The 26,781-nt window shown below is 42.9% G+C and overlaps 1 protein-coding gene across 2 annotated transcripts; it reads left to right on the forward strand.

The window, feature by feature from the left end:
- Positions 1-1,676: 1,676 nt before the first annotated feature.
- Positions 1,677-26,402, forward strand: LOC306970247 (uncharacterized protein). 2 transcript variants are annotated; one of them, XM_079566138.1, is made up of 5 exons: positions 1,677-1,918; positions 16,477-16,573; positions 19,799-21,843; positions 23,017-23,319; positions 25,253-26,402. In XM_079566138.1, the coding sequence occupies exons 3-5, from the start codon at positions 19,815-19,817 to the stop codon at positions 25,516-25,518; spliced, it is 2,598 nt and encodes an 865-aa protein (XP_079422264.1). In that variant the 5' UTR covers positions 1,677-1,918; positions 16,477-16,573; positions 19,799-19,814; the 3' UTR covers positions 25,519-26,402. The 2 variants fall into 2 exon arrangements, with proteins under 2 accessions (XP_079422264.1, XP_079422263.1); XM_079566137.1 differs by lacking the exon at positions 16,477-16,573 and having other exon boundaries at positions 1,678-1,918.
- Positions 26,403-26,781: the final 379 nt, after the last annotated feature.

Here is a 26,781-nt window from a genome sequence, read left to right on the forward strand (position 1 = left end):
CTGGGAACAATCTTTCGCAAAATCTTTAATATAATCATGTTAATTATGTTTTAGCAAAACTTGTGTCTATTGTGTCATATGCACTTTAACCATGGCTGAATACTTGTGGTATTTGTCAGTCATTAAACACAGTGTTAGTGTTTTTTTCCCGCTGTATAATATCAATCCAGCTCTGGGAGGTTAGCCTACACTGCTTTGCCAAATACCTTGTTGTGTTTTCTGTTGTTTCCTGCTCTGCTGTTATGCTGTTTCCTGTGTTCATTCACGACGGTGTTACATCTGTGTGAAATTACTAAAAACAAACAGGAAAAGATCGAGCTCGTTTCACGAATGGTATCATGGCACCAGTTTAGAGCTTAATGGGGTCATTCTTAAATAACCCACTGTTCGCTGAGGATGAGAGTGAGTGAGTGTAGTCAAATGAACTGCCACTATTGCCACATGCATTGAAGATGTGTCTATTATACAACTGAGAACAAGCACACACATCTAAATCAAGTGAACAGACATGGTCAAAAAACAGAATCCAGTATCAAAACACAAAATTACATTAGTATCCAGCTATAAACCTGTCATTAGACTCTGTGAAATTGCCCACAGTTTTCAGTCACTGTTGATTTGTCCCAGCACCGCCTTAGCCTGGGTTCACCTCTATTGCAGTTTTAGATTTTGTGTCTCTAGATCCCAGTTGGACTCTGTTAGTGCGCACTGAATACAAAACAGCACATACCTATTTGCTTTCCTCACAAAACACAGGCGTGACGGGCTGCAGCATGGCTGTTGGTGCCACTCACACATAGAAGGCAGAAAGGTCATGTTTGAAGCCTGTAGGGCACCAGAAACAGATTTTACTTTTTGAGCGTTATTGCATTACAACATGATTTGCTGTGCAGGCAGTGAAAGGTTGCAGATTGGTGGTTTTCTCAGCGACCGTGACAGCGAAATCATCTTAACGGCTAAAATTAGTCTGGGGTTGTTGGCTGCCATTCAACTTTATCATTTCACACAAGAGGAAAAGATGTTCTGGTCAGCGTGACAGCCATACCAATCTTCGCCTCATAAATTAAGTTTTCCAAATATAGCACTAACTCTTGGCGTCTTTTACCAAACTATACAGCACTGAGATAACACATCACATTCAGGGATTATCTCACTGCACCATAATGTAATACATCACTGTTTAATTCGCTATGGCAGATATATTATACAACTGCATTAGTATTTGCTCTCTCTATAGAGAACCTAGAGAGCCTATAGGCTTCAGCACTGGATGATCTGGTGATGCCCAGTCTCTGCACTTTATGTTTAGCAGGAGATTCATACTGTGTTTCACAACTAAAGATTCAGTGAAGCACAAAATCCATTAACAAGCCACAACACGCCCATTAGAAACGTATGGGCTGATTTTCCATTGTTTTGCTCCTACATCAATTACTTTGCTTGAGTCATTATCATGATAGTCACCAAGTAAAACTTTCAGTCATGGCCCATTAATCGTGTTGTTAATTAATCACTGAATTATCACATTGTTAGTCAATTTACACCGGAGTGATGCTATCGGTCTCTGGTTCAGCCACTTTATCCATGATGTTTTCTCCGGGGGCAGCACGCACGTGCAGCGCGGGCTCGTCATCGGTCTGGGATGATGTCATCCAGAGGGAGACAATAGCGCCCACCCCCCTCAGTGTCTCTCACACGCGCAGCAGAGTGACACGCGCTCAGACGTGACGCCAGCTGAGCTGCTGAGCGCAGGGATGACAGTGGTGAGTGTTTGAGGCAGAGCACACAGCGCGCGACGGAAGCAGCACAAGGTGTTGTACACATCTGGACACAGCATCATTCGGCTCGTGCTGCCATGAGGATCTGTGGTGCCACTGCGCACAGACCATGAACACTCCGCGGGACTGCCTCTCCTGATGTAAGTGCTGCTGATTAGCTTTTACGCTGTGCGGGTCGCTGTGCTGGACCGGCATGCAGCCGCTGTGCCCCGTGACCAGGCTCTGTCCAGAGCAGCGACTGGCACTGCTCTCTGACATCGCACTGTGTTGTATCTGCAGCATCCTTTAAATGTGAGCCTCACTCTCGCTCAGCATGGCACTATTCTGCGTCCTGATCCTGCAACTCTTGTTGTGCAGCTATGGCACAGAAATAACCGCAGTAGGCTATCTGAAAGTGCACCGAGGCTAATAAGCTAAGCGGGCTGTCTGCCCCTGGAGAGACAGTGGAGTATAGGGCCTGTTGGCTCGGCCCTGTCGCCCCTGTCAGCTTTAATGCACTCACTGTGATGCTGAAGGTTCAAAGACTGCCATTAAACACCGATAAATTAGACAGAGCGCCATCTAGCGAGTGCACACAACTGGCCAACGTGTTGCAATAGATGCCTCTCGACTGCAGGATGTTATGGAAACATGAAGAGTGAAATCCTGTACTGAGCATGTTTGTACAGAAAAGAAGCTCATACTTCTGGCTACAATGAAGCAAAGCTGTGGAGTCAGTGCTCTGTTGATTATTAGCCATCGTGTGACCGGCTCATTGATGTAAATAGCTTCATGCAGTGTATTGATTGAGCAGTGTGATGTAAACCTATTGAAAGGAGGTATCCTCATCAACACCCAGCGCCACTTTAGCCACTACGAACACAAATAGCCGTCTATTAATTATTCCCCTAAACCCTAACATGTCTGAATTCAACTTAGTTTTGCAAAGACATTGAGATAGAGAGATCACTTTGCCGTAAATCAGATGTTTGACCTGATTTATGGTTAATACCTTTTAATTACCGCCTCAGTCTCACGTGAAACAAACACTGGCCTAAAGTTCAGCATCCTCTGTGGTGTCGGCCTAAAGGAAAACAAGATGACATAGTTTTCTTACGACAGTCAAATCTAGCCAAGAGATTTTCATTAAGATCTTATTATTATGTTTTGCAATACAGTGTGAAAGTTTTGCATCGGCCCTGTTCGTGTTGTAATAGACATGGTCACTGGATTACAATATTGCATGTTCTCATCTACTGTATTGTCTATCACTAACGCTATGGCCGCAGTGGTTGAATCTGACTTCCCTCTGGCTGCCCCACTTGCCACTGTGAGATCAGATATGCAGGTCAACGGGACAGTCAAGCCTCCATAGCCTCTCGGCCGCAGCTTTGTGGCTCTAAATTGGCATTTAATCGCACCCGCTTTGCAGATACAAGCCACGAATCTTAGAGAGAAAAAAAACTCATTTTAAATTAGGTTTGATGTGGAGGATTAGCTTTTGTAGATCACATAAACCTCTTCCGCTCTTCGTGAAAGTGCATTAACGGCTCGTGCAGCTATAGGGGCCGCGTTCACCCTGGGTCACTGAGTATATTTCGTGATGGATAGAAAGACGGCGTATAATCTTCGGGGCAAAGACAAAGTCGATTGTTCCCACGGTGCAAGGAGCAGCTGTTGATAATTGTTTGTGCAAGTTGATTTGTCAAATGGCTCCTGGTAATAGCTCCCGCGGTAATGGGCCGTAGGGAGACAAAATGTTTTGGGGGAACAATTGGATGCGACCTAAAGTCTCATTTTTCATTTAGTAAACAGGGCGTGAGAATCTAGAGGGGGCCCGCTTTGAAGATGTTACATAAATCACATGAAGTTCGTCCTTATCTCAGTGTGCGCTTAAATCCACGAGACGTCTCATCAAGGTAGCTTTGATCTCGAAATACAGCTTTTGTCCATCTATTTTTACGCTTCTATTTCAGTCTACAAAGAAATCTTCTGTTACGAAAGACACTTTATCCCCGTCTATATGGCGTCTTTCGTACGTGATCTGCACCTCCATACGAACCGTGTATTTTCGATTGTTCATGAATAAAGATGAGGAGGGGGGGGCTCGCGCCTCGTTCGTTGCATCCGTCACGTTGTACGGCTGACAGTGTGGATTAGTTGATGTAATTATTTTGACTTTCTCCTCAGTCGCCTTCAGTGTTTGCGCTCTGATGAGGATGCAGAAACGGTGCAGAGTATGGCCAAAAACAAAACACGCTGACAGCCATCGTAAAGAGTTAAAATCAGGCAAATTCGTGCTTATAGTAAATTATTTCATCTGGAAGTCCTGTAAAGGCTGACTGGCTCCGTCGAAGTGGAGATGATGGATTCGTTTAGGTCTTTAGTCACGTCCAACAATCGTACGTCACTATCCATTGTGGTAAGTAGTAAATCTTTAGCTAGTGTGACGTTCGCCTGATGGTCGACTGTGACTCACAATGACTTAGATCAGCGATCGTCCACCGGAGGTGGAGAAACTTAGGCCCGAGCCAAAAATAGTCTTTGATGATTGTTTTGTCGGTGAGCTGAGAAACACTGACCTCACTGCAGAATGAGTGGTTTTCAACATTTGATCAATAGATCGCAAAAAATATCGTATCGGAATAAACGGTGACGCAATATCCGCATCGCAGAATCCTCCTCTTGACGGAGATTGAAACATTTTGTGCAAACTCAGCCTCAAACAAAAAAATGTATGGAGCGTATTAACATGTAGAAGTTCGGTTTGAGTCATGATAATGTTACTTAGTTATTTATTTAAATGCCTCATTTTGATCCGGATTTAGTGTTTTCTTAAGCCTTGTTTTGACATAGTTTGCTGATGATGCTAATGATTTAAATTGTGTTTAAACAGTTTAGTATAATATCGTTATTGCAATATTGCACAAATGTATCGCATATTGCAAGTTTTTTTCAATGTTGTGCAATATAAAGGTTAAGTTGAGTTTTTAGTAGTAATTGCTTTGTTTTAGCTGTTATCAAACGGCCCCATCTCAGTGCAGTGAAATAGCTTCAGCTGTAGCATCATGATGCACATTGAACTGCTGTGTTACAGTTTATCTATGTTTTAAATCTGTCAAAGTTTAAAACATATCCTAAATATAGTTTCTTTTTATTTATTTGATAAATGGTAAATGGACTCAACTCATATAGCGCTTTTCTACCTTTATCAGGAACCAAAGCGCTTTACAGTAAGGAACCAGTCACCCATTCACTCTCTCATTCATACACCAATGTGCGCAGACACTGGAGGCAAGTGGCGTGAAGTGTCTTGCCCAAGGACAAAACAACAGTGTGCATTTGCGGGAGCTGTGATTTGAAACCCAGGACCACCGAGACCACCCGCTCTACCAACTGCGCCACCGTCAGGAAAGTCCCACTGAGATTAAGAATCTGTTTTTTCAGAAGAGTCCTGGCCCCAGAGGAGAACGTATTGTACATGTTTTTAGTGGTAGGGGAAACCGGAGTGCCGGGAGTAAACCTGCGCAGACACGGGGAGAACATGCAAACTCTGCACGTCTAGATGGGAATCGAACCCGGAACCTCCTTGCTGTGAAAAAAACAAACAAAAAAATGCAACTTTTTATGTGAATGTGACCTTTCGGTGACCCAGCGGCTGTAGGTGGCCTCTAGCTGCTGATGGATCTGTCTCCATGGTTACGTGTTTATTCCATCAGAAACCCTAAAAAAAACTGAAACAAAATTAATCCTAGAGGCCACCGGGATGGAAAGTAAAGGCGCCGTGTTAATCACCCATAGATGAAGAACCTGGGTGTGATTTTTGACTCGAGCTGACTTTTATTCCACACATGAAGAATATCACAAAGATAGTTTTATAGAACATAGCCAGAGTCCGCCCCATTCTCTCTCGGGCCGACACGGAGACGCTCATGCATGCTTTTATCACCAGTCGTATCGACTACTGTAATGCCCTGCTTTCTGGTCTTCCCAAACAGAGGGTCTCAGGTTTACAACTTTTACAAAATTAGGCAGCTCGTGTCCTGACGAAGACCAGGAGGCGGGACCACATTACACCAGTTTTAGAATCGCTCCTCATCAATTGGCTCCTCATGTGTTTCAGGATCAACTTAAAAGTTATTTTAATGTTTTTAGATGTCTTAATGGTCTTGGTCCTGCTTATCTTTCAGAACTGCTTTTACCTTATGAACCTTCACGGCCCCTCCGGCAGGGGTCTCCTAGTTATTCCTAAAGTCAACAAAAAGACTCACGGCGAGGCGTCTTTCCAATATTACGGCCCTCGCCTCTGAAACGACCTGAGGAGGAGCTCAGGGCTGCAGAGAACGTTCATGTTTTTAAGAGCAGGCTCAAGACCCACCTTTTTAGCTTAGCTTTTAACTGACTAATCTATTTATTTAATCCTAATATATATAATATATATATGGGAGGATGTGCCAGGCGTGTTGTTTTAAATGTGTAATCTGTAAAGCACTTTGTGATACCTTTCGGTATGAAAAGCGCTTTATAAATATAGTTTGATTGATTGATTGATTGATACAGCCACAGGGTCACTACTCAACTTTCACATCACATAAAAGTTGCACAATGCACCTTTAAGGATGAAAAATAAGTGTTTTGCAAACCAAAAGCATCTAGCTGTGTTTAAATTGAGGGAGAACAAATGTATGAATCATGATTGTGTCACGGTCATGGTATGTTTGGTTTTTAAAATACCCTGTAGACTGAAATTACAGGCCAACCTTTTACTGCAATTATCCACAGAAGCTGGATAAAAAGATGTCTTTGCTTTATCCTGCAGATAGATCGACCTCTCAAACTCATATTCTCAGCGAACACACATTAGTGCCTATAGCGGCTGTTAGATGTAGTTAGTCATAAAGTAGCTCTGGGTTACAACCTCGCGGGGGTTAACCATCTCATTTAAAGGCACTTTCAGTTGGCAAGCAGCCACCTGTACCGGGCCATTTCACCGCCATTACCATTCATATCATATGTGCAACAGGCTGCGGGCCCATCATGCTCGATGCCTTTTCTTTACGACAGCGGCAATGAACATCTCCGCCATAGAAACTCAGCGAGCCTCTGTGTCACTCTGGCTTTGCACTAATCAGTGGGAACTCGACACATGCTCTATCCACATCTTTGGGGCGTCTGCCAAATGTATTGTGTGTGTTTTCAGCAGCTCTTTCATCTGGCTTGTTATAGCGGGACGGCGAATCAGAGCTGAGATGCAGATAGTTGATTCTGAACGGCTCGTCCTCTGATAAGCTGTGCGTTACCATCTGTGCGAGCGGCGGCGAGCCATTCACAAGATAATCTTTGATCATCTCAACAGTGATTGACTCCAAACAAAAGCGTTGCATTAAGAAGGCTAATATTTGTAAATGTTAAATCAGGATTCAGTCACTCTGCATAATATAAGCGTGTCCTGGAGCATTACCATGAAAACAAAGGAACAGTCTACCGTTTTTATGTGTTTACCTGAGTTTAGATGAGTTGATGTGTACCTGTTTGGTCTTTATGCGTGCGCTCAGTCACGCACAAAGACTGCAGATGTTGTTAACATTTAGCCTCTCCTCCTCTCCTCTATGGGGCCTCTATGGGGCCAAGTTGAAGTGACCAAGCTCTTCCACGTTTTCCCAATTTAAATACGGTTACGTGAGTAGTTATACGATCCAAGTATAGTCACACAAAATTAAACATGTCGATTTTGTAAGTGGATAAAAAGTCGTACTATATTGTAAGGCTTGAAAACACCTCCAGGTTCAGCAAATAATGTGCCCAAAGAGCGAGATCAGCTAAACATAGATACAGACGGCATTGCATCATAGAAGGGGGCGTGGCTTCGCCAAGGGGGAAAATCTTTTGGGAAACACAATTTTTCTCTTTTTTTAGCCGTTTTCTGGCAAAATATAAACTTATTTATCACATACAAATAAAGTCAAGTCTAAATCGGGTCCATATGGATGTTTATTCACAGCAGATTGTTCAGTAGAAGCAAAAAAAAACGGCAGTTGTAGCTAGCCTTTGGCTCGATGCTAACATGTAGCATCATGTTAGCATTCTCCGTTATTTATGTATTTATGGGCTGTTGAACCACTTTATTCCTCTCCATGTCTTTGTATCTTTATTTAATAGAAAACTATATTCATAATTCAGTATTTGTTAAAGTAGTGAAGTAGTGAATAATTAGAGAAAGTTTAGATTTTTCTCTATCGGTTATTCCATCAATGTATTTCTTCTTCCCTGATGGCACAAGCTGACAATGCCAAGATTCACCAGGCTGACATTATGAAAGAGTGGTTCAGGGAGCAGGAGACAGATCTTAACTCCATTGAGATTCTTGGGGATGTGCGAGAGACGACTTTGCACAGTGGTCACACTCTCCCATCATCAATACAAGATCTTGGTGAAAAATGTTTTTTTTTTGGTCAGGCTGTGTATAAACATTTAGTAATATTGATTTTCCTAATTTAGTTCAACAACAAAATGGCGTTTGCCCACAGTTAGCTTTGCCCGTTAGCCTGTTAGCTTCTTCTTTGGGATTCCATTAGTGTGTATTGGTGACTCCGACCCAGTGCAGGGGAGTTCCAAGTGTGGTTTTGAGGCCAGAGACACCAGGGGGGAAATGAAAGACCCCCAATCATCCCATCAACACTTGTATTACCCCCAGAGGTACTACAAAAAGGATTTGTTCAGGTAAACAAGTTACTTAGTTCTGCTTTAATGACCATCTAGACACCCAACAAAAATATAACAATGACGAAATCTTGTTAAATACCTTTGACTCGATCGCGGCTTGTCATCGCTGAAGTACGAGGTCGTTCCCATTGACCTGCAGTCTAATTAGCCCTCCCGCTCGCCGTAATATCCTGCCCGCTGTCAGTGAGTGAGTCCTCGGTCACTCTGCTGACAGGGTGGATCAGTCAAGACATTATTTTACATTTGATACATGGTGACACCGGGTTTCGCTGCAGAAATCTGTCCATTGATTTTCAGTCACATCAGCAGCGCTCTGCAGCAAAACCCCCTCTATCTGTCACACGCAGAAGGGCATACGGCGGCGTACAGATGAGGCAAAGTGAATAAATGTTCAGGAGCAGAAGTGGAGGAATGTTCAGAGATAAAAAATACAAGGACAAAGACGACGACGTTCATTTTTACTTCATGGGGGTGACAGGGAGTCTGTGGTTAGTGATGGTCCAGATTCTGTAAATGGAGAAAGTAGACGGCTCAAAATGAATTGTCATCTCAGTTTTCAAAATCACAATATGTTCAATTAAGGCTAGACGATGTAGCAAAAAAAATGACTCAAAGTTTGTTTTTCTCATATTGATCGATCTTGATTTTCGATTCAATTTTATCATAAGTGACTTTTGCACGGCTATTGTATAAAAGACAATAGCCGTGTCTTTTATACAAGTATCAGCTCAAACAAAAACAAATGCTTTCCTCCTGTTTCATTTAACACACAAATCTTCCACTGTCTCATCCAAACTCCAAAACTAGATGTTTCTGCCTGAAAACCTCACAACTGTAAAGTCCTGTGATGATTATTGAGATTGACCAAAGTAAAAAATGTGATTTGGATTAACTGTGCGCCTTATGTTCAATGTGCCTGTCTTAAAGGCCAGGCAAGACAAGGCATATTTATTTATACCGCACATATCATACCCAAGTAACTCAATGCGACGTCCCTAAGCCACACTGTGGAGCGTTCCAGGTTATATGTTGCAAAAGAGCAACTGAGCTTTCGTAAAACTGAAAACATAAACAGGGAGACAAAGAGCTCCTAAGGCTGACAATGCTCTTTTTAAAATTGTTATGAATTTAAAGCCACACTGTGTAAAAATGTCACCTAATAAATTGAGTAAAATATGAGCATTTATTATGGAGATGTTGACTAAAGGCAGCCACATATGAGATTTAAATAGGTCCTCATGATCACTCAGTCTTTCATCTCCCCCTGGTGTCTCTGGCCAGAAAACCACACTTGCGACTTGCCTGCCTCCGGGTCGGAGCCACCAATGCACACTAATGGAACCACGAGGAAGAAGCTAACAGGCTAACGGGCAAAGCTAACTGCGGGCTAGCGCCACTTAAGCAGTATTTACAGCCAAGTTTGAGCAGAAAAAAATATCTCTTTTGTGAGATTTACTTGTGGTGCAATGTGCAATATCCCTCTCTCCCTTTATCTTTTCTGTCAGCGTAGTATTTACTCTCACAGATATTTAATGAGTAAAAAAAGACACAACATGCAGTGACGCTTATGACCTGTAGGGGCATAAGTGTTCTGCTTTAAGAGCCTGTTTTGTTCTGCTGGCAACAGTATGATCCAAAGTGAAGCAGTGTCAGTAACACTTTAGATTACAGCCTGCGCACCATGTGTAGTTACATGTAATAAGAAAGTAATTACACATATAAGTACAGGTAATTACACATTAAAGTGAAAGGTTTGATGAATGTGTCTAAAGAGTAATAAAGGTGTACAACATGTAGGTGAACATATCATCTCACTTTAGATTACAGCCCCCAGTGACTTGTAGTTACACATTAGTCACTGTGTCTTTGGGCATTAGTTGCTGGCATATCTATGTGATGGCCAAAACAACTGCAACCTTTGTTACATATTGTATATAGTTTTTATACTTTGAATACCTTTCAAACCTTTCACTTTAAAGAAGAACTAAGTAGCTTGTTTACCTCAATAAATCCTTTTCGTAGTCCCTCTGGGGGTAATACAAGTGTTAATAGGATGTTTGGGGTGTCTCTGGCCATAAAAACCACACTTGCAACTTTCCAGCATCTGGGTCGGAGGCGCAGTACACACTAATGGAATCACGAAGAAGAAGCTAACAGGCTAACGGGCAAAGCTAACTGTGGGCTAGCGCCACTTAAACTGAATTTCCAGCCAAGTTTGATTGAAAAAAATTGCCTCCATTGTGTAATTGGATGTACAGTCTTTTCTGTTAGCGCAGTATTTACTCTAACTAATGAGAAAACACAACATGCTACGACACCTGCAGTGGCGCTTATGGCCTCTAGGGGCATGAGTTACTTAGTTCTGCTTGAATGTGTAATTACCTGTTCTCATTAATTACTTTCTTGTTCCCTGTGCCTACACATTAAACTTGCGGACTGTAATCTAAGCAGTGTGCCTTTAAAGGTATCCAGTTTGTATACGTACAGCCCAATTAGGTCCATTTCAGACCCTTTAGACCCGGTTGAGTCCTTATTTGATCAGGACTCAGCTCAGATATGTTTTTAGGCAGCCCATAGTGTGACACGTTTGAGCACCACTGATCTAAAGTTTTATTATTTATTGAGTGAAATGTTATGCAGTGCGGCTCCAAAACTGACATGCCAGATGATGTAAATAATGAATGGAGAATGTTAATGGATAAACAACAGATAAAAGATGTGACCTATCCTTGAACACTGCGGGGAAACCATTAGCCTGTCGAGAGCAGGGTAGCGCCTGGGGGCTCTGCTCAACATCTTGACCTCTACTAGGGTCATGGTCAAGTGAACCAAGATGGAGTATTATCTCTCATTTATAACCTCTAAACCCTCGCCTGAACCGAGTGCATTTTCTCCAGTTTGGCTTTACCCAAATCTAAGGTTTCTTGAAAAAAGCATCAAAATAGTGACAAAAAATGAGGATGAAAACACAACAAAATGTGACCAAAAAATGACAGAAAATGTGACAAAAAATAACCAAAAAATAACCAAAAAATAACAAAATAATAACCAAAAAATAACAAAAAAATGACAAAAATGTGACCAAAAAATGACAGAAAATGTGACAAAAAAATAACCAAAAAATAACAAAAAAAATAACAAAAAAATGACAAAAATGTGACAAAAAATAACAAGATGTGACAAAAAAAGTGACAAAAAAATGACTAAAATGTGACCAAAAAAATAACCAAAAAAATGATAAAAATGTGACAAAAAATAACAAAATGTGACAAAAAAGTGACCAAAAAATTACAGAAAAGTGACCAATATGTGATAAAAACGTGTCGAAATAGTAATAGTATAAAAGTGAGGCATTATACGTACACTGTTGCTCTCAGTCAAGAAGCTTTTAGATTTGGCTAAAGCCGAACTGGAGACAATACGCTCAGTTAATGCGGGGGGTAAGAGGTTAAACATTTGTAAGCAATTGATGCGCTATTTGTTTCACCATAAACGGCAGCCACTTGTCATTTTAGGGCCAACTCAGACTCACACGTGCAAAAAGACTCCACAGATCGGCCTATGACAGAAGGCCCTGCTCGCTCGCCTCTGGACAGAGTGACTCCAGTGACTAATCCCCCCTGCCATCCACAGTCAGTTCATGCTGTGATGAGAATATGTTTTTCTGAAGCTGTGGAGATGCACGTTCTCTGTTGTAAATGTTTAATTGAACCAGCGCCTGGCCGTGTGTGTGCTTTGATTCCAGCGTGTTGTCTCCTCGCTGTGTGGGTGGCAGTTTGCCTATCAGGTGCTTTTTGATGAAGAAGCCGCATAAAGCCGGGGCGGGCCGACTCGAAGCGGGGACCTCCATCAATCTTCCCCAGCACAGACGCCATCTGTCTCCTTCTTTGAGACGCCCACCCACTCCGCTGCTTCTTCCCCCAAAAAACATAACACTGCGCCATCTCTTGCCGCAGCTGCACTACACATCTGAGGCTAAAACTGATTCAATTATTGCAATATGATTTGTGAGTTAGCTCGCCGCTCGCTGGGAAATCTTGCTCTGTCATCTTCTTGTACAAAACTGGCTCTGCTCGGGATCTTTTATTATGTATCAGCAACTTTTTTACGAGGTTTGGGGGCGCTAAAACAAGACAGAATAGATCATAACTTGTGGATAAACACTGTAATGTTGTTTTCTCCGGGTTGCTGCTCGTGCAAAACGCTGTCTTTTCTTTTCTGTCCTGCCAGCCATGTGGGCAGTGAAAGGAGTTTATGCCAGATGTGCTTCCTTACACAACCCCCTTATCTGTGTTTAGGACTGGCAGGAAAAGTGTAGCGTCCTCCTGACCCCCCATTTTTCTGACCATGTGATGCATTCTTGTCGGTGCCAGTCCTGTTTGTGGGTATAAAGCTGCGATCTGCTTTGTGCTGGTGGGGCTGGCGTCATGATCTCCCTGCAGGCTGAGCTCTCGCTAACTGGAACTGAGTGCCACTCTTCTCTACTCCCCCCTCACACCATCACCACTGCCTCCTCCTTTTCAGTTCCCTGTCACTTTCAAGTGTTGAAAATCTCCAGCAGGCAGATACAGCCAGTGCCACAGAGCTTAACTTTACCTTAGACATGAGCACATGTGCACGCATTTGCATAAGGCGCATTTCAAGACCGGGAAGCGTGACATTTGTTTATTCCACTTAATGCAAGAAGCTGTCAGTTATTAGGAGGACGCTGCTACAGGCTTATGCTTCAGTTTTTTCTACAGTTGATATTTCAAAATTATATTGTGAGTGGATTTGTGTGCATTCGATATTCTTGTTGAGCCTGGCCACCCGCAGGAGGATTTTAGTCCTCGTAATGACATTCTTCTGCATTTGAGCCCTCCTTCAACCTGTCAGGGGGGGCGCAGTGGAGCCCCTGGGGACCCCTCTCCAGATCCTTGGTTAGGCTCGTCCAGGAGATAAGCCTGTTTTGCATGTCATCTGCAGTTTTCAGTAGGGATGCACCGATCTGATATTGGTATTGGATATCAGAGCCGATACTGAAAAAAAATTACGATATTGGGTATCGGCTACAAGTATCTGATACTGAACCGACACCAGTTTTGGCTCTCAACACCTTAAAACACTCTATTACCACCTAAAACTTAGTGAATATGTTCAATGAAGGTTCTTGAGATGGACAACTCCTGTACGACTGAGAGCCTGCACAGACATCTCAGTGTCTCATATCCAATAGGGCAGGGGTGTCAAACTGAAATACACAGTGGGCCAAAATGTAAAACTTGAACAAAGTCGCGGGCCACCATTGAACAAATGAACCTTTAAATATGGACCCAAACAAGATTTGCTTAAACATTGAAAATGGAACAAGCAACACTTAAGCAATTACTATACAATATATAACTTAATAGTCCAGATATGCAAAATCTGAAAAAAAAAATGTATAATACCGGTGGGCCAGCTCGAGTAGTCATTTGGTATAGCCTCGCGGGCCAAATATAATTACATTGCGGGCCAAATTTGGCCCACGGGCCAGAGTTTGACACCTATGCAATAGGGTCTCAGGATCTCATCTCTGCTGTTTGCGGACGATGTTCTGTTGGCTTCAACAAATCAGGACCTTCAGCTGCTCTGGGGCGGTTTGCAGCCAAGTGTGTAGCGGCCGGGATGAGGATCAGCACCTCCAAATCTGAGGCCATGGTTCTCCACCGGAAAAAGGTGGTTTCCCCTCTACGGGTCGGTGGGGAGTCCTTACCTCAAGTGGAGGAGTTCAAGTATCTCGGGGTCTTGTTCACGAGTGAGGGACGGATGGAGCGTGAGATCGACAGACGGATCGGTGCGGCGTCAGCAGTGATGCGGTCGCTGTATCGGTCTGTCGTGGTGAAGAGGGAGCTGAGTCGGGGGGCAAAGCTCTCGATTTACCGATCGATCTACGTTCCCACTCTCACCTTTGGTCATGAGATTTGGGTCATGACCGAAAGGACAAGATCGCGAAAACAAGCGGCCGAAATGAGTTTCCTTCGCAGGGTGGCTGGGCGCACCCTTTGAGATCGGGTGAGGAGCTCAGTTACCCGTTTTTGTAATTCATGCAGTTCTTATGTTTGAAGAGTTTCGTGGAGCTAGGCTAATGCAAGGCTAGCACATTTCTATGGTATCAGCTAGCCTGCATTAAAAACAGTCTTACTCACTCTTATCATCAGTGCACCTGAGGCAAATCACTTAAAACACCAGACTAACGATATAAATGTCTGTGTTGATAGAATCATTTTTGAAAATATAACTGACCTTGCATCACATGAATGATCGCATTTTGAGGGACTATTTTCTAGCAGATCACTCCGCCACTCCAACCACGAAGCTGATGCTTCGTGGTTGTTTAAATGCAAAATGGCCTCAGGTGCACTGTGGAGCGGGTCAGACTGTTTTAATGGAGGCTAGCTGATACCGAAATGTGCTAGCCTTGCACTAGCCTAGTGCCACGGAACTCTTCAAATATAAGAACTGCATGAATTACAAAAAAAATATCTCCAGAAATCAGCAACACTCTGGATAACTAGGAAATGTCAAAAATCCTGAAATATCCCTTTATGGTAAAATAAAGCCTGTCATTTACCCAAGGATATTTAGTGTAGAAAAGTGATCCTTGTTAAATGTTTATCCAAGAGTTCATAAACAGATATAATAAATAATTGATCTGTAACTGATGATCTGTAATCATGACAAAAATATGACTTTATTGAACTTAAAATGGAGAAAAGGGTCAATTAAATTTTTTACTCAGAGAAAGACACTTTTAAGAAAGTCTCTTGGTATCGTTAAATACTCTGCAGATACTCAAACCTTGGTATTGGTATCGGTCGTGAAAAAGCTGGATTGATGTATCTCTAGTTTTCAGTACAGTGATTTTACTTAAGTTCAAACTGCGTGTCTTAAAATCTATATCGACTATTGGCACATTTGTGAATAAATACAAAAAGATCTTTTAAATTCTGAGCCCAAACCTGTACATAGAGTCAGCTATGTATAGAAGGAGAACTCGGTCTGGCTCGTTTTACCACTGGAATCATAATTTACTCTACCCTTTCATCCTCTGTAGTCTTCTGTGTTTCCATTTTTTACTGTGTATTTTAAGCTGTCATTCTGATTCTACTTGGCATACACAGTCTCGGTCTTGTTTTTGATTAGTGAAGCCGTAAACACGAGTCGGAGTCTAAAACCGCCTCTTTGATCACGACAACTTATTTTACAAGAATTAAATACAATGTTTCTCTTCTTCTTGGTGTTTTTTTGTGCAGAAAATAAGTGTCTCCCCCTTTGAGCAGCATGTAGTTACACCACAGCTTAAACATGTCTCGTGTGGATGAGCAGGTGGAGTTCCGTCTTTGATTACGCTCACACAGTTTTGTAAAATTAGATCAATCAGACCAACAGAGTGAAGGAATGCCCCTCCCTAAAGAGTGTAAATATTGGCTTCCTCTCACTCCCTAATGACAAGTGTTTGTTTGATGAACTGATGGCCGTAGTTCGGATTGTTGAAAATCCATATGAGTTTGTTGGCTCCTGAAATAATGAAACATTGTCATTACAGCTTTAAAGACAGAACAGATTTTTTGTCTCAGAGATAATCCTAATGAGAGCACAGTTTGGCTCTACCCAAATCTAAAAGCTTCTTGAAAGAAAGTGTCGAAATCAAAAAAGTGATGAAAAAGTGTGGGGGGGGGAAAGCCACAGAAAAGTAACCAAAAAAGTGACGACAATGCGGCAACAATGAGGAAAATTATCTGTTTAGGTGAGTTTTGTAAAATGTAGAAAATGTAATAATCTAGGCCTGTATCCCGTCATCTTGTTTTTGTCGTGGATAAAAAATTTGTGATGTGCTGTGGTGTTCATGGCAGCTGAAGCTCTGGTTGAGTGAGAAGGTTGTTTACGGAGTGTGTGTGGGCAAAGTGATCAGAGTGATAGTGACTTCCACCATGATAAATCTGGGTCAATGTTACCCCCACCCCCTCCACCACAGGCCATCGTGAGAAAGGAGCAAAAAGAAAGGAGGATACCCTCAGCAGACCGCTCTGTGCCTGGGCTTAAGCATGGCCACACAGGAACCACGCCAATGGGTCGGTATGGGTGCTCTGCTGGGACAAAAAAAGCATTATCCAAATGATTTTGACGTCTCCCTCTCCCACTGCACTGTGTGGTTTACATGTTCTGATTTGTGCCTTTTTACTCTCCCCGTAACCACTTTGTTTGTCTCAGCTGCTGTTGTCCTCACTAACTCCTGACCCGGCCTCCTGATCAAGCACAATAAGAATGTTATTTGATCACCTTTCCCCAATAATCAATCTGACCATTCCAGGGCAGTGAGGGAGTCAGGCCCCTTATAGCTTTGCATTATTTTTGGTCCTATACATTGCAATGGTAAAAATCTCAATAATCTACTTTTAAATAGCTATTAAGCATTTGTAAAGCACTGGTTGAAAGGGGAATTATTTTAAATGTAGAAACTTTTGTTGTAGATTAATGACATAAATATGAGAAAGTAATGTATTGTCATTTTATGTTTTCATATAAAAATAAGACTTTTTTATGCCCTGTATTTTCAGCAACTAAAACTGAATAATGGACCGAGCCAAGTTTAAATTTTGCTTTCATTACCTTGACCTATTAGTTACAAAGATTTTTTCAAAGGGGATTGTGCATATCAGTTTTAAAATAGATTTATATTAGTGGAAAAATGTGTCATAATCAGGCTTGCAATTAGATATTAAAGGAACAGGCCACTGTTTTTCCATACTGAGATATGTTCTTACCTGAGCTTAGACGAGTTGATGCGTACCCGATACAAAGATGTTGTCAACATTTAGCCTCTCCTCCTCCCCTCTATTGGGACAAACAGGGGGGTGAAGTTTGAAGCGACCAAGCTCTTCCATGTTTCCCCTATTTAGATACAGTTACATGAGTAGCTACACAATCCAAGTATAGTTACACAAAATGAAACATGTCTGTGGATAAAAAGGGGTACTATATTGTAAGGCGTAATAACACCTTAGGAGCACTTCGACGTCTGCGCAGTAAGATCTTCAGAATTAGAGGAGAGGAGGAGAGGGTAAATGCTATCAACATCTTTGGTCGTTTTGTGTGACTGAGTGCACATGTAAAGACCAGACAGTTACACATCAACTCATCTAAGCTCAGGTAAGAACATATCTCAGTATGGAAAAATGGTGGTCTGTTCCTTTATATGTTCTTATATAAAAATATTGTTCAATGTACAATTTCCCACATAAATCTATAGAGAAACATTGAGTCAGTTAAATAATGAAACATGTTATTGTGAAGATTAGGTCTTTTTCTTTGTTCAAGTTTGTTCAGGTTCAAGTTTATTATTGTTTGTCAAGAGAACAAATTTGCTCAAAACCTAAAACTTGAAAAAAAAATTAGCCTGTAGTGTCTCCCCTTAAGAAAACATTTGCGAAGTCCTTGTCAAATCATACTAAAAAACATTATTTCAGACCAAGAAAATGTTTAGAACTGATAATAAAACCAGCCAAACCATCTAATTAAATGCTCTCCATCCTGTGCACAGTTATTGCACATCACATACAGCATCTATTTAGGTGCTCATGAATCATTAACAGATGTTTAAGAAAGCTTTGTAAATGTTTTATGAACGATTAATTATTTATCGACGCTTCAACAGTAGTTATGATTAAGTCTCTTTTACAACTTCCTGGATGAAATGTCACAGTTATTCCTTCTTCTTTTTTTTGTTCTATTACTCTTTCGCTCAACTAATGCCCGAAAGCAGCAAAACAAGTGAAATTGTTGGCAAAGTCAATAACATATCGGTATAATATATCAAACACAAAGAAGATTGTATTCTGTTGCCAAATTGAAACCTGTTCCTTGCCAAAGCCGCGCTGCTACAGCTCAAGCACAAATTAAAGCACTTCATCAACTAAACAGCTCAACAGCATTGCGGATTAATTATATTTAGACAATGGATGTTCTGCTAATGAAACAATTTTTCTTCGTTAGCCAATGCTGGAAGTCTCATAATTAGTAAAAATTAGCTTGAGAGTGAATTTATCCTAAACTAATCGATCCAGGTGTGAAACAATGCTTTTTTTTTGTATTTTATCAATGTCTCTATTCATAACGTGGTCAGTTTTTGTCAAGTCATTGCAGTGTGTGGCTACTTCCTGGTTGTGCCGTATTGTTTTGTCTGTGGTGACCTTACGCTTATGTCATGACCTGGACAATTGCTCATTTCGCATTGGCCTGAAGAAGCCGGTTAATTTGGGAAATACTGGAGGCAGCGTACGCGGATCCCGGCTTGTTCATTTGGAGAAAACACGCTCTAAATTGGGCAGAAAAGAAAAAAAATCCCATTATTCCGGCTGTGTTAGACATGTCAGGGTCGATTCTTGTTTACAGCGTGTTATGAGTTGATTGAAAGTGTCTCTTTTTAGCGCGACGTATCCAAACAGGGTTGTCATCTTTAATGAGCGAGGTCTTAAGAGGCCGCTCTCTCATTAGGATTAGCTGGGGTTTTGCGAAAAATTTACAAGATGTCGGCTATGCAACCTTGGATTTTAGAAACATCCACAAAAATATGAATGTGAATGAGCACTTGGCCTTGACATAAGCAGGTAACAAGCTATGAGGTGCATGTTATTAATGGATTTAACTAAATACTCTTACGCTGCATTAGCCGATCAAAGCTAGACATGGACCTCTGTGGATGTTACCCCCGACTTTCTTTCACATGCCGCAGAAATGAAAGCTTTTTGTTTTGTTTCTGTGGTGAGAATATGCAAATCAAAAAGCTTGCTCAGGAAGTCAAAATACTTTCTCCAAAATGACTTGACATTGAAAGTCCATTTGCATCTCTCGCTTAAATGTCCTATACCTGATTTAAGGTTATTTTCTTACTCACTATGGAAGCAGGAACTCATGCAATTTGACTGTTAGTTGTAATCCAAACTCATGTGTTTCTGACATCCCAGTTCTTCTCAGTGGCGAGTATAAGCTCGTTTCACAACTTTCAGGGAGCAATACTGTCACGCCAATGTGAACTACAACAATTTTATTCCTACTAGAAAAAAAAAATCAGGTATTGGATCTTTGTGCAGAATTGAGAAAGGTGTTATTTTGACAATAACGGCAGATGCCAGCTTTCCCAGTTGCCCACAGTGTTGTTACTTTACATTTAATTTGTATGTGGAAACAAAAACACTTCATAAAATCATCCTACACGATTATTTCACAAAACAGATTAAATGTAAAGTACTATGTGCTCTTCTTACGTTGTCTTTTCTTTCTCCCTCTCCACTGAACAGCCTCCCACCGGCCCAGATGCCTCCCTTGCCCCTCGACGAGCGCATAGTGGTCATCCAGCGCCCTAAGACCTTGGCCCTGTGCGAGTCATCTCCCCAATCCGTCCCGCAGCACTCCTCGCATATCTCAGCCTCCGCAAATGGACAAGTCGCTCATTCTTCTCACTTCCATCCACCCCAGTCCAATTTCTACTCCTCGGCCTGCAAGTCTCTGAGTTTGGAATGCAAGCGACGATCGTCCCGTGCAGTGCAGAAATTCCCGGGGGTCCAGCCCGTTGTCCCGACGGGAGCCAGGCCCACCCCTAGCCACTGCCACAGCAATGGCACAGTGACCCTCCCGTCCCACACGCATACTATTGACATCCGAGTGACAGTCGACAAAGGCGGGCGAGGAGTCGGACACAGCAACTCATTGCGGGGCAGTGCGAGTGCCAAAGGTGGCAGGGGGAAATGCGTTCCTTCGCAAGTAGATCAAGTGCAATGTAACAGAAAGCTACAAGTGTCCGCGGGGAGACCGGATGGAACGGAAAGGCCCCAACGAAGTCAACAAAGACAATTGAGTCTGTCTCCTGGAGGCGGCCTGCAGTTTGTCCCAGCGCAGTCACAGACAAAATTCAGGGGTGAAAAGGAGAACTCCCACCAGGTCCAAAACAATCAGGACTATTCTTCACTGGGACAAAAGAAAAGCTCCAAACTGGGAACGGTCCATCAAAGCCATAACACTGACAGCCTGCCGTACCAGCACAGCTCAGTCCCTTTGCCCCATGCCTCTGTCCTAAACTCAAACTTCACCTTATCCCCTCCCCCCCAGCCCCCCCAGGCCCCGAACCCTTTTCAGCAGCTCAGCCAGCCTCGCCCGTCCCGCCCCAGAGACCCCCGCCCGCACGTTCTCCACGGCCTGCCCCTGTCCCCCTGCTCCTCGCACAATGGCACCTTCCCGAGTCCGGACCACACCTGCACCATCGACTGCACCCACCCGTTCAGCTGCGGCTGCTGGAGGCTGCTGAGATGCCGAGGTTGTAAAGGGCGTTCGTCGAGCTGCCAGGGGGGCGGAGGGAGCACGTCCACCTCGTTCTCCTGCGTCCATAATGTCGCCCCGGTCAAACGGGGGAGTAAAGACATGAAACATTTAGGCGGGTGTCTGTCCACTGCATCCACTTCCAACACCTCGTCCTCAAACAGCACTGTGTCTGACTGCCGGGGGAAAATGTTTAAGCCTTGTGCCTCGTGCTCTGGGGAGGCGAGCACTTACGAAAGCCCCGCCATTCTCCGAAAAAGACTTGTAGGCGGGTGCCTGCCTTGTACCCCTCTGTCGTCGTCTGCCCCGATGCGAGCGCTGCAGAGCTGCGTGACAGGCTGCAATCCCAAAACCTCTCAGACAGGCAGCTCCACCTGTAGTTACTGCAGCAGCGACCCGATAGTTGTGACCTATAACCCCCGTAGGGCCAAACCTCCAACGGCCAGGGCGATAGGAGGGGCTCAGTCTGTGGGAATGTACTCACACGATGAAGACGACTACAATGTCCGCAATATCTGGCCCGAAGAACTGGCGAAAAAGATGGCCCGCTCGAAATCACAGAATCTCCGTCCACGGCTCGGAGTGGGAAACGCCTGCCCAAATCCACCTCAGAATATCACCAATGGAACCGGCCTGCTTTTGGACTGTCACACCCTGCCAGATTACAGCCACCTCACAGATCACGCGGGGCGACGCAGGCTTCAGCAGGGGAAAATGTTCGACTTCAAAGGCTACAGGTCGGGGTACGACGAGGGCCACAACTCGCTGAACAGACTCATTACCAAGGACGACACGGGACTCAGGGAGCACCTCGAGACGGACGTGGACTCCGCATATCCACGCTCTCCTCCCCTTCGCCCGAACTCTCCCCCCTCACCGGTCTCTTTCTCGCCTCCACCGTCTGCCCCAACCACGCTCATCAAACCCAAGCCGCGGCCGCGGGACGGGGGCCACTCCCTGCCCTCTGCACAATCACTGCATCTGGCCCTGAACTCCTTCAACAGAGGGCAAGAAGAAGAGAACAGCAGAAGTAAGCTGTGTGATTTAACCTTTGTCAGGCCTCTTTCCATTATTTAAATGAGTCTGTGGTAAATTATGGTATCGCCCATCTATGGTAAAGTAAGGTACAGCCTGTGTAGAAGCCTGGTTGTAGATTTTAAGAATGAAAAGATAGTAATTTTAACTTCAACATATTAACACAGGAATAAAAGGTGGTTACTAAATTAATAGCTAGGCACATCAAATACATCACATACAACTGCACCAAATGAGGAACGTAAAACATATTTCTGTGTCCAAATGACATCATACTGGTTTTGCTTTTAGACTCTGTATTTGTGTAAGCGAATGCATAACTGCCACAGTTACAGCTATTTTTGGAACACATTGATTCAATGTTGATACTGTAAAGCTGCCACCAGTGGGAGTATCCCTCACGCAAGACCATGTCCATACAAGCATCTGATTAACCAAAGCTAGACTGCACAGGAATAGTGTTTCAATGATAGGCAACATTTCTAGCCACCGACCATAGACAACACGCATATTTACTCAGAAACATAACGTTGTCTTCATGCATTGATTTTGCATTAAGCCTATACATGCCATTCAGTCATGTGACTTATGAGGCCATTTTGAATACCGAAGTAGAATTATGCAGTACTACAACATGTAGCAATATCTCTACTCAGGATATAAAAGAGAGATAACTGATTGACAGTGGCATTTTTATTTACTCGTAATCATTGCTTCGTGTATGTGAAGAAACCAAGATTGTCTTTCCTTGATTGTTGGTACTTTTTCGTTCTGTTCCACCCACTCCTACTGGCTCTGTCATGCTCAAAACACATCATCACATCAAACATGACCTAAAAACTTTTTTTTTTTAAGATAGAGAAAAGAGCAGTGGAACTACTACATTAGCCACCGGTTACTACTGGTAAATACAGTACACTAACAATACTTGAATGTCTTTTACGTGAACTCCTTTATTTTATTATTATTATGATATGTGCCAGGAATGTCAGAAATCGTACCTCCTAGTGTGCCTGAGTTGTAATAAAATGTAGATTGATCACATCTCCCCCATCCCATAGTGTATAATGATGCCTGACAACAATATGTCTTAGCTCAGGCGTATTATGGCCTTGTCCCATCCAAATGCACTGTGCTGTAGCTCTCACATATTCTCCTCTTGCTCCAGTGCACCTCACCCTGCCGCTCTCCTCCTCGCTGCCGGCCTCGCTGTCCGATGAGAGCGCGATGACCCCGGATGCAGAGAACGCTGCCATCAGTCCCATCCTGCCGTTCCTGTATCTCGGGAATGAACGTGACGCCCAGGACTTGGACCTGCTGCTCCGACTCAACATCGGCTTCGTGGTCAATGTCACCACACACCTGCCCCTCTACCACCAGAAGTCGGGTCTGCGCTACAAGAGGCTGCCCGCGACGGACAACAGCAAGCAGAACCTCCGGCAGTACTTTGAGGAGGTCTTTGAGTTCATTGGTGAGTGTTTTTTTTAGCATTTGTTTCATGAAATAACATGTTATTCTGTAATTACTTTTGTCCTATCAAAGTGTCGTCGAACTGAGAGCTTACGAGAAGATGGTTTCTTTGAAGACTTCAGAATGTTTGAAGAACTCAGTCCCTTTATTGTTAGATTTTTAGGACTAATTGTTAACAAAGGGGCTTCACAGAGGATATTTTTGTCTTGTCAGCAAGCTCAGGGCAACATGAGGACTGATTTTAACTTTCATTTTGACTTTCTGCAACTTTTCCCCATGCAGCGTTTTTATTAGCTTAACTGTTCAAAAGTTTGGAAACACTTTTTTATGCATTGCTTTTTCTTCTATTTCAAGACTATTTATTAATTGTAGATTCTCACTGAAGGAATTCATTTATAAATAGGGTTTATAAATTAAAGTCATTGAATGGATTTTTTGAATGAATGAATGAATCAAGGCCTTCAAAGTGATTAAAAAGCATTAAACTTGCATTAAAATTTATTTTAAAATGATGACATTGCTCAACAATTCTTACTGTTTAAGTTAATTGAAAATACCAAAATGATGGTCCAAGACATTAACCAAATCTTTTTGCTTAAAAGTTCCCTCTTTTGTCCAGTTATCTTCCCACCTTTTGATGTAAAACTGAATGAAACATGCTGCGATTTGAACATTTTAAAATAAAGAAAAGCGAAAAGCAGTAGCGCTGAGTAGCGTCACTACTCGGGTCACAGTATGGGACACCACCACGCTACGCTGTATCGTGTGCTGATTTGGTATCAATAGGCGTCACATGACTTAGCATCAAAACGACAGCCGCCAGAAACGGCACTAATCACGTGTCTGCAGAAAACCGATACACAGTATGTCTAATATGGCCTCAACAAGCCATTTTGTCAATAGTTGAGAGCAAATTATGCTAAAGGCATGATAGGGAACTGTTTCAATTACAACAAATGCCTCTGCTATATTTCATGCTGTTTAGTTACTAGGGAGTTATTTACCAAAAGAAATGAGGATGACAGAGCGGGACAATTTATCGCAATTGATTAAAGTGAGCAAATAGCAATGGCGTTTATGAGTTAGTACAGTGTGCTTTGCAATATACAGTATATCCTGTTTCCCTTGTGTCTTATTTAGGGTGACCAGATGTCCCAGTTTACCGAAGACAGTCCCAGTTTTGAGCCCTCTGTCCCATGTCCCTGCGGTTTTCTCCAAAACCATTGATTTGTCCCAGTTTTACAGAAACTGTTCTAGGTGTCCCGGTATTTCACCAGTACCACACCTAAAGCAGCTTTTTTGAGCTGAAACTTCCTTACTTTTGGCCATGTGCACGTCAAGCATATAGTTTCCATAGCGACTGAACCAATTAAGTAGCTGAAAGGTCTTTCACCTCAATGTGATTAAAGGGGCTAGATGCAAGTTGGCCATTTTATACTCACTACTGCCACGTCAGGTCATACGTGTAACTGCACCTACTATATTAAGCTTGTGCATGACGGCACTTCGGACCCGAAGTAACAACTTTTGGAGTGACAGTGCAGGATTTTAGAGGCAGTTGTGGTGAATATGGGCTCATTCTACACATTAGGACATGGCTGGAACATGTAGGGGGAGAAAAATACTCTGTATAGCCCCTTTAAGCTTTAATATGTTACGTGACTTTTCTTTTACAAACAAAAGATTGAACCATTCAATGTGGGTTACAGTTTGGCTTCCCCCCCGAACTCTCATTGTGTCCCAGTTTTATTATGGAACATCTGGTCACCCTAGTCTGAGACCTTAACAACAGACTGAAATAAATGACTATTCTGAATCTAAATTTGAAAACATAAATCACAAATTTATGTAAGAATTTATGTAAGAATATCTACACAGGAAGCTAAAATCACATTCTCGTCCCACTCTCACCATGTGACATGTTTGCTCCACAGAGGAGGCATATCAGAGCGGACAGGGGGTGCTGGTGCACTGTCAGGCCGGCGTGTCCCGCTCGGCCACCGTGGTCATCGCTTACCTCATGAAGCACACCCTCATGACGATGACCGACGCCTACAAATACGTGCGGAGCCGGCGTCCCGTGGTCTCGCCCAACCTCAACTTCATGGGTCAGCTGCTGGAGTTCGAGCGCGATCTGAACTCGGGCGTGACCCCACGAATCCTGATGCCTAAGCTCAACGGAGTGGAGACGCAGGTGTGACCAACGTCCAGAGTTAAGAGGTTGGAGATTGGAGCGAGCTCTGTGGACGCCAGATTTGAAGAGAAATGCAGCGACGCGGTGGCCTGTTCAGTAAATAGTGCACTTTTAATACTGTGAAACTGGAAGGACTCATAGCTGACAGATCAATCATACTCCCACTACACTGTTTTTATGATCATGTGCCAACGTTTTATATCTCCCCTCAGCTCCTCCATTTTGTTTCACTTTTCAGGCATTACAATTGCATGTTTAAATCTGAGAGTTTACTGCTTCGTCCATAAAACACGGCATATGTAGCAACGTGGAGTCATCCCAAAGCACTTTACTGCCCATCTGCACTGGCTTGTAGCTCATAATAAGCAAAACCGTTCGTCACTGTTTTATCAAGGCATTACTGTGCAGCGGAGCGACAGACCCGGACCTACGGTGAGGATTTAGCTCGAGAAAGACACGGGGAGCTATTAGAAAGCTTCGAGACTAATGTTCTGTCTTGTTTTGTTTACCTGTAGCAGCACATTGGCTTAATGGCGGTGATAAAACGCACCGTATAAGCTGCTATTCTGTGCTTTAGAGTCTAGACCACAACCAACTGTGCACTGTTAAGTTTACAGAAGGACGCTCCAGTCATAAAATCTATTTCCTCTATTTTTACGGAAAAGCAAAGGCGAGAAGTGCACGAGATTAGAGCACACGAGACTATACAAGACATGACTAAACGTAGCATCAGTTTGTCTTCATTCCTTTTTGCCTTAGACCCTCCTTCCTGATTCATTCATGACTATGCATTCCCCTGACTATAAAGGCATTTTTGGACAGGAAGCTAAATTTATTCACTGTGATTATTTCCTATTGTTGTGAATGCCACTTAAACAGGCCTCAATCCTCTGCTTCATAGGAGTAAATTACAAGTGTGGCAATTTTACTAATCCAGGATCTTCTTCAGTTTACGGTATGGTTCGTTTTTGACGTGTTGTTGAAAAGTTTGATTCATTTTACTAACGGATGCCATAACTTTAATTACACACTCCCACTTATCTGTGGCAGTAAAATAAGTGTGACGTATTTATTATAGATCAAAGTCTTTCCTAATGCATGACTCTGGATAAAGGTGGCTGTTGGCGAAAAGCATTTGATTCGATTATATCCATGCAAAGCTTAGATGGATTTGTACAATCACAATAATCGATGCAGATCAGCCGCTGACCTTATGATCTAAAGATGTAAATTAGGAAGAGTTGGAAATACTTTATAAAGAAGTTAGCA

Source organism: Gobius niger (genome assembly GCF_951799975.1).
Source record: "Gobius niger genome assembly, chromosome: 11".
Lineage (NCBI taxonomy): Eukaryota > Metazoa > Chordata > Actinopteri > Gobiiformes > Gobiidae > Gobius > Gobius niger.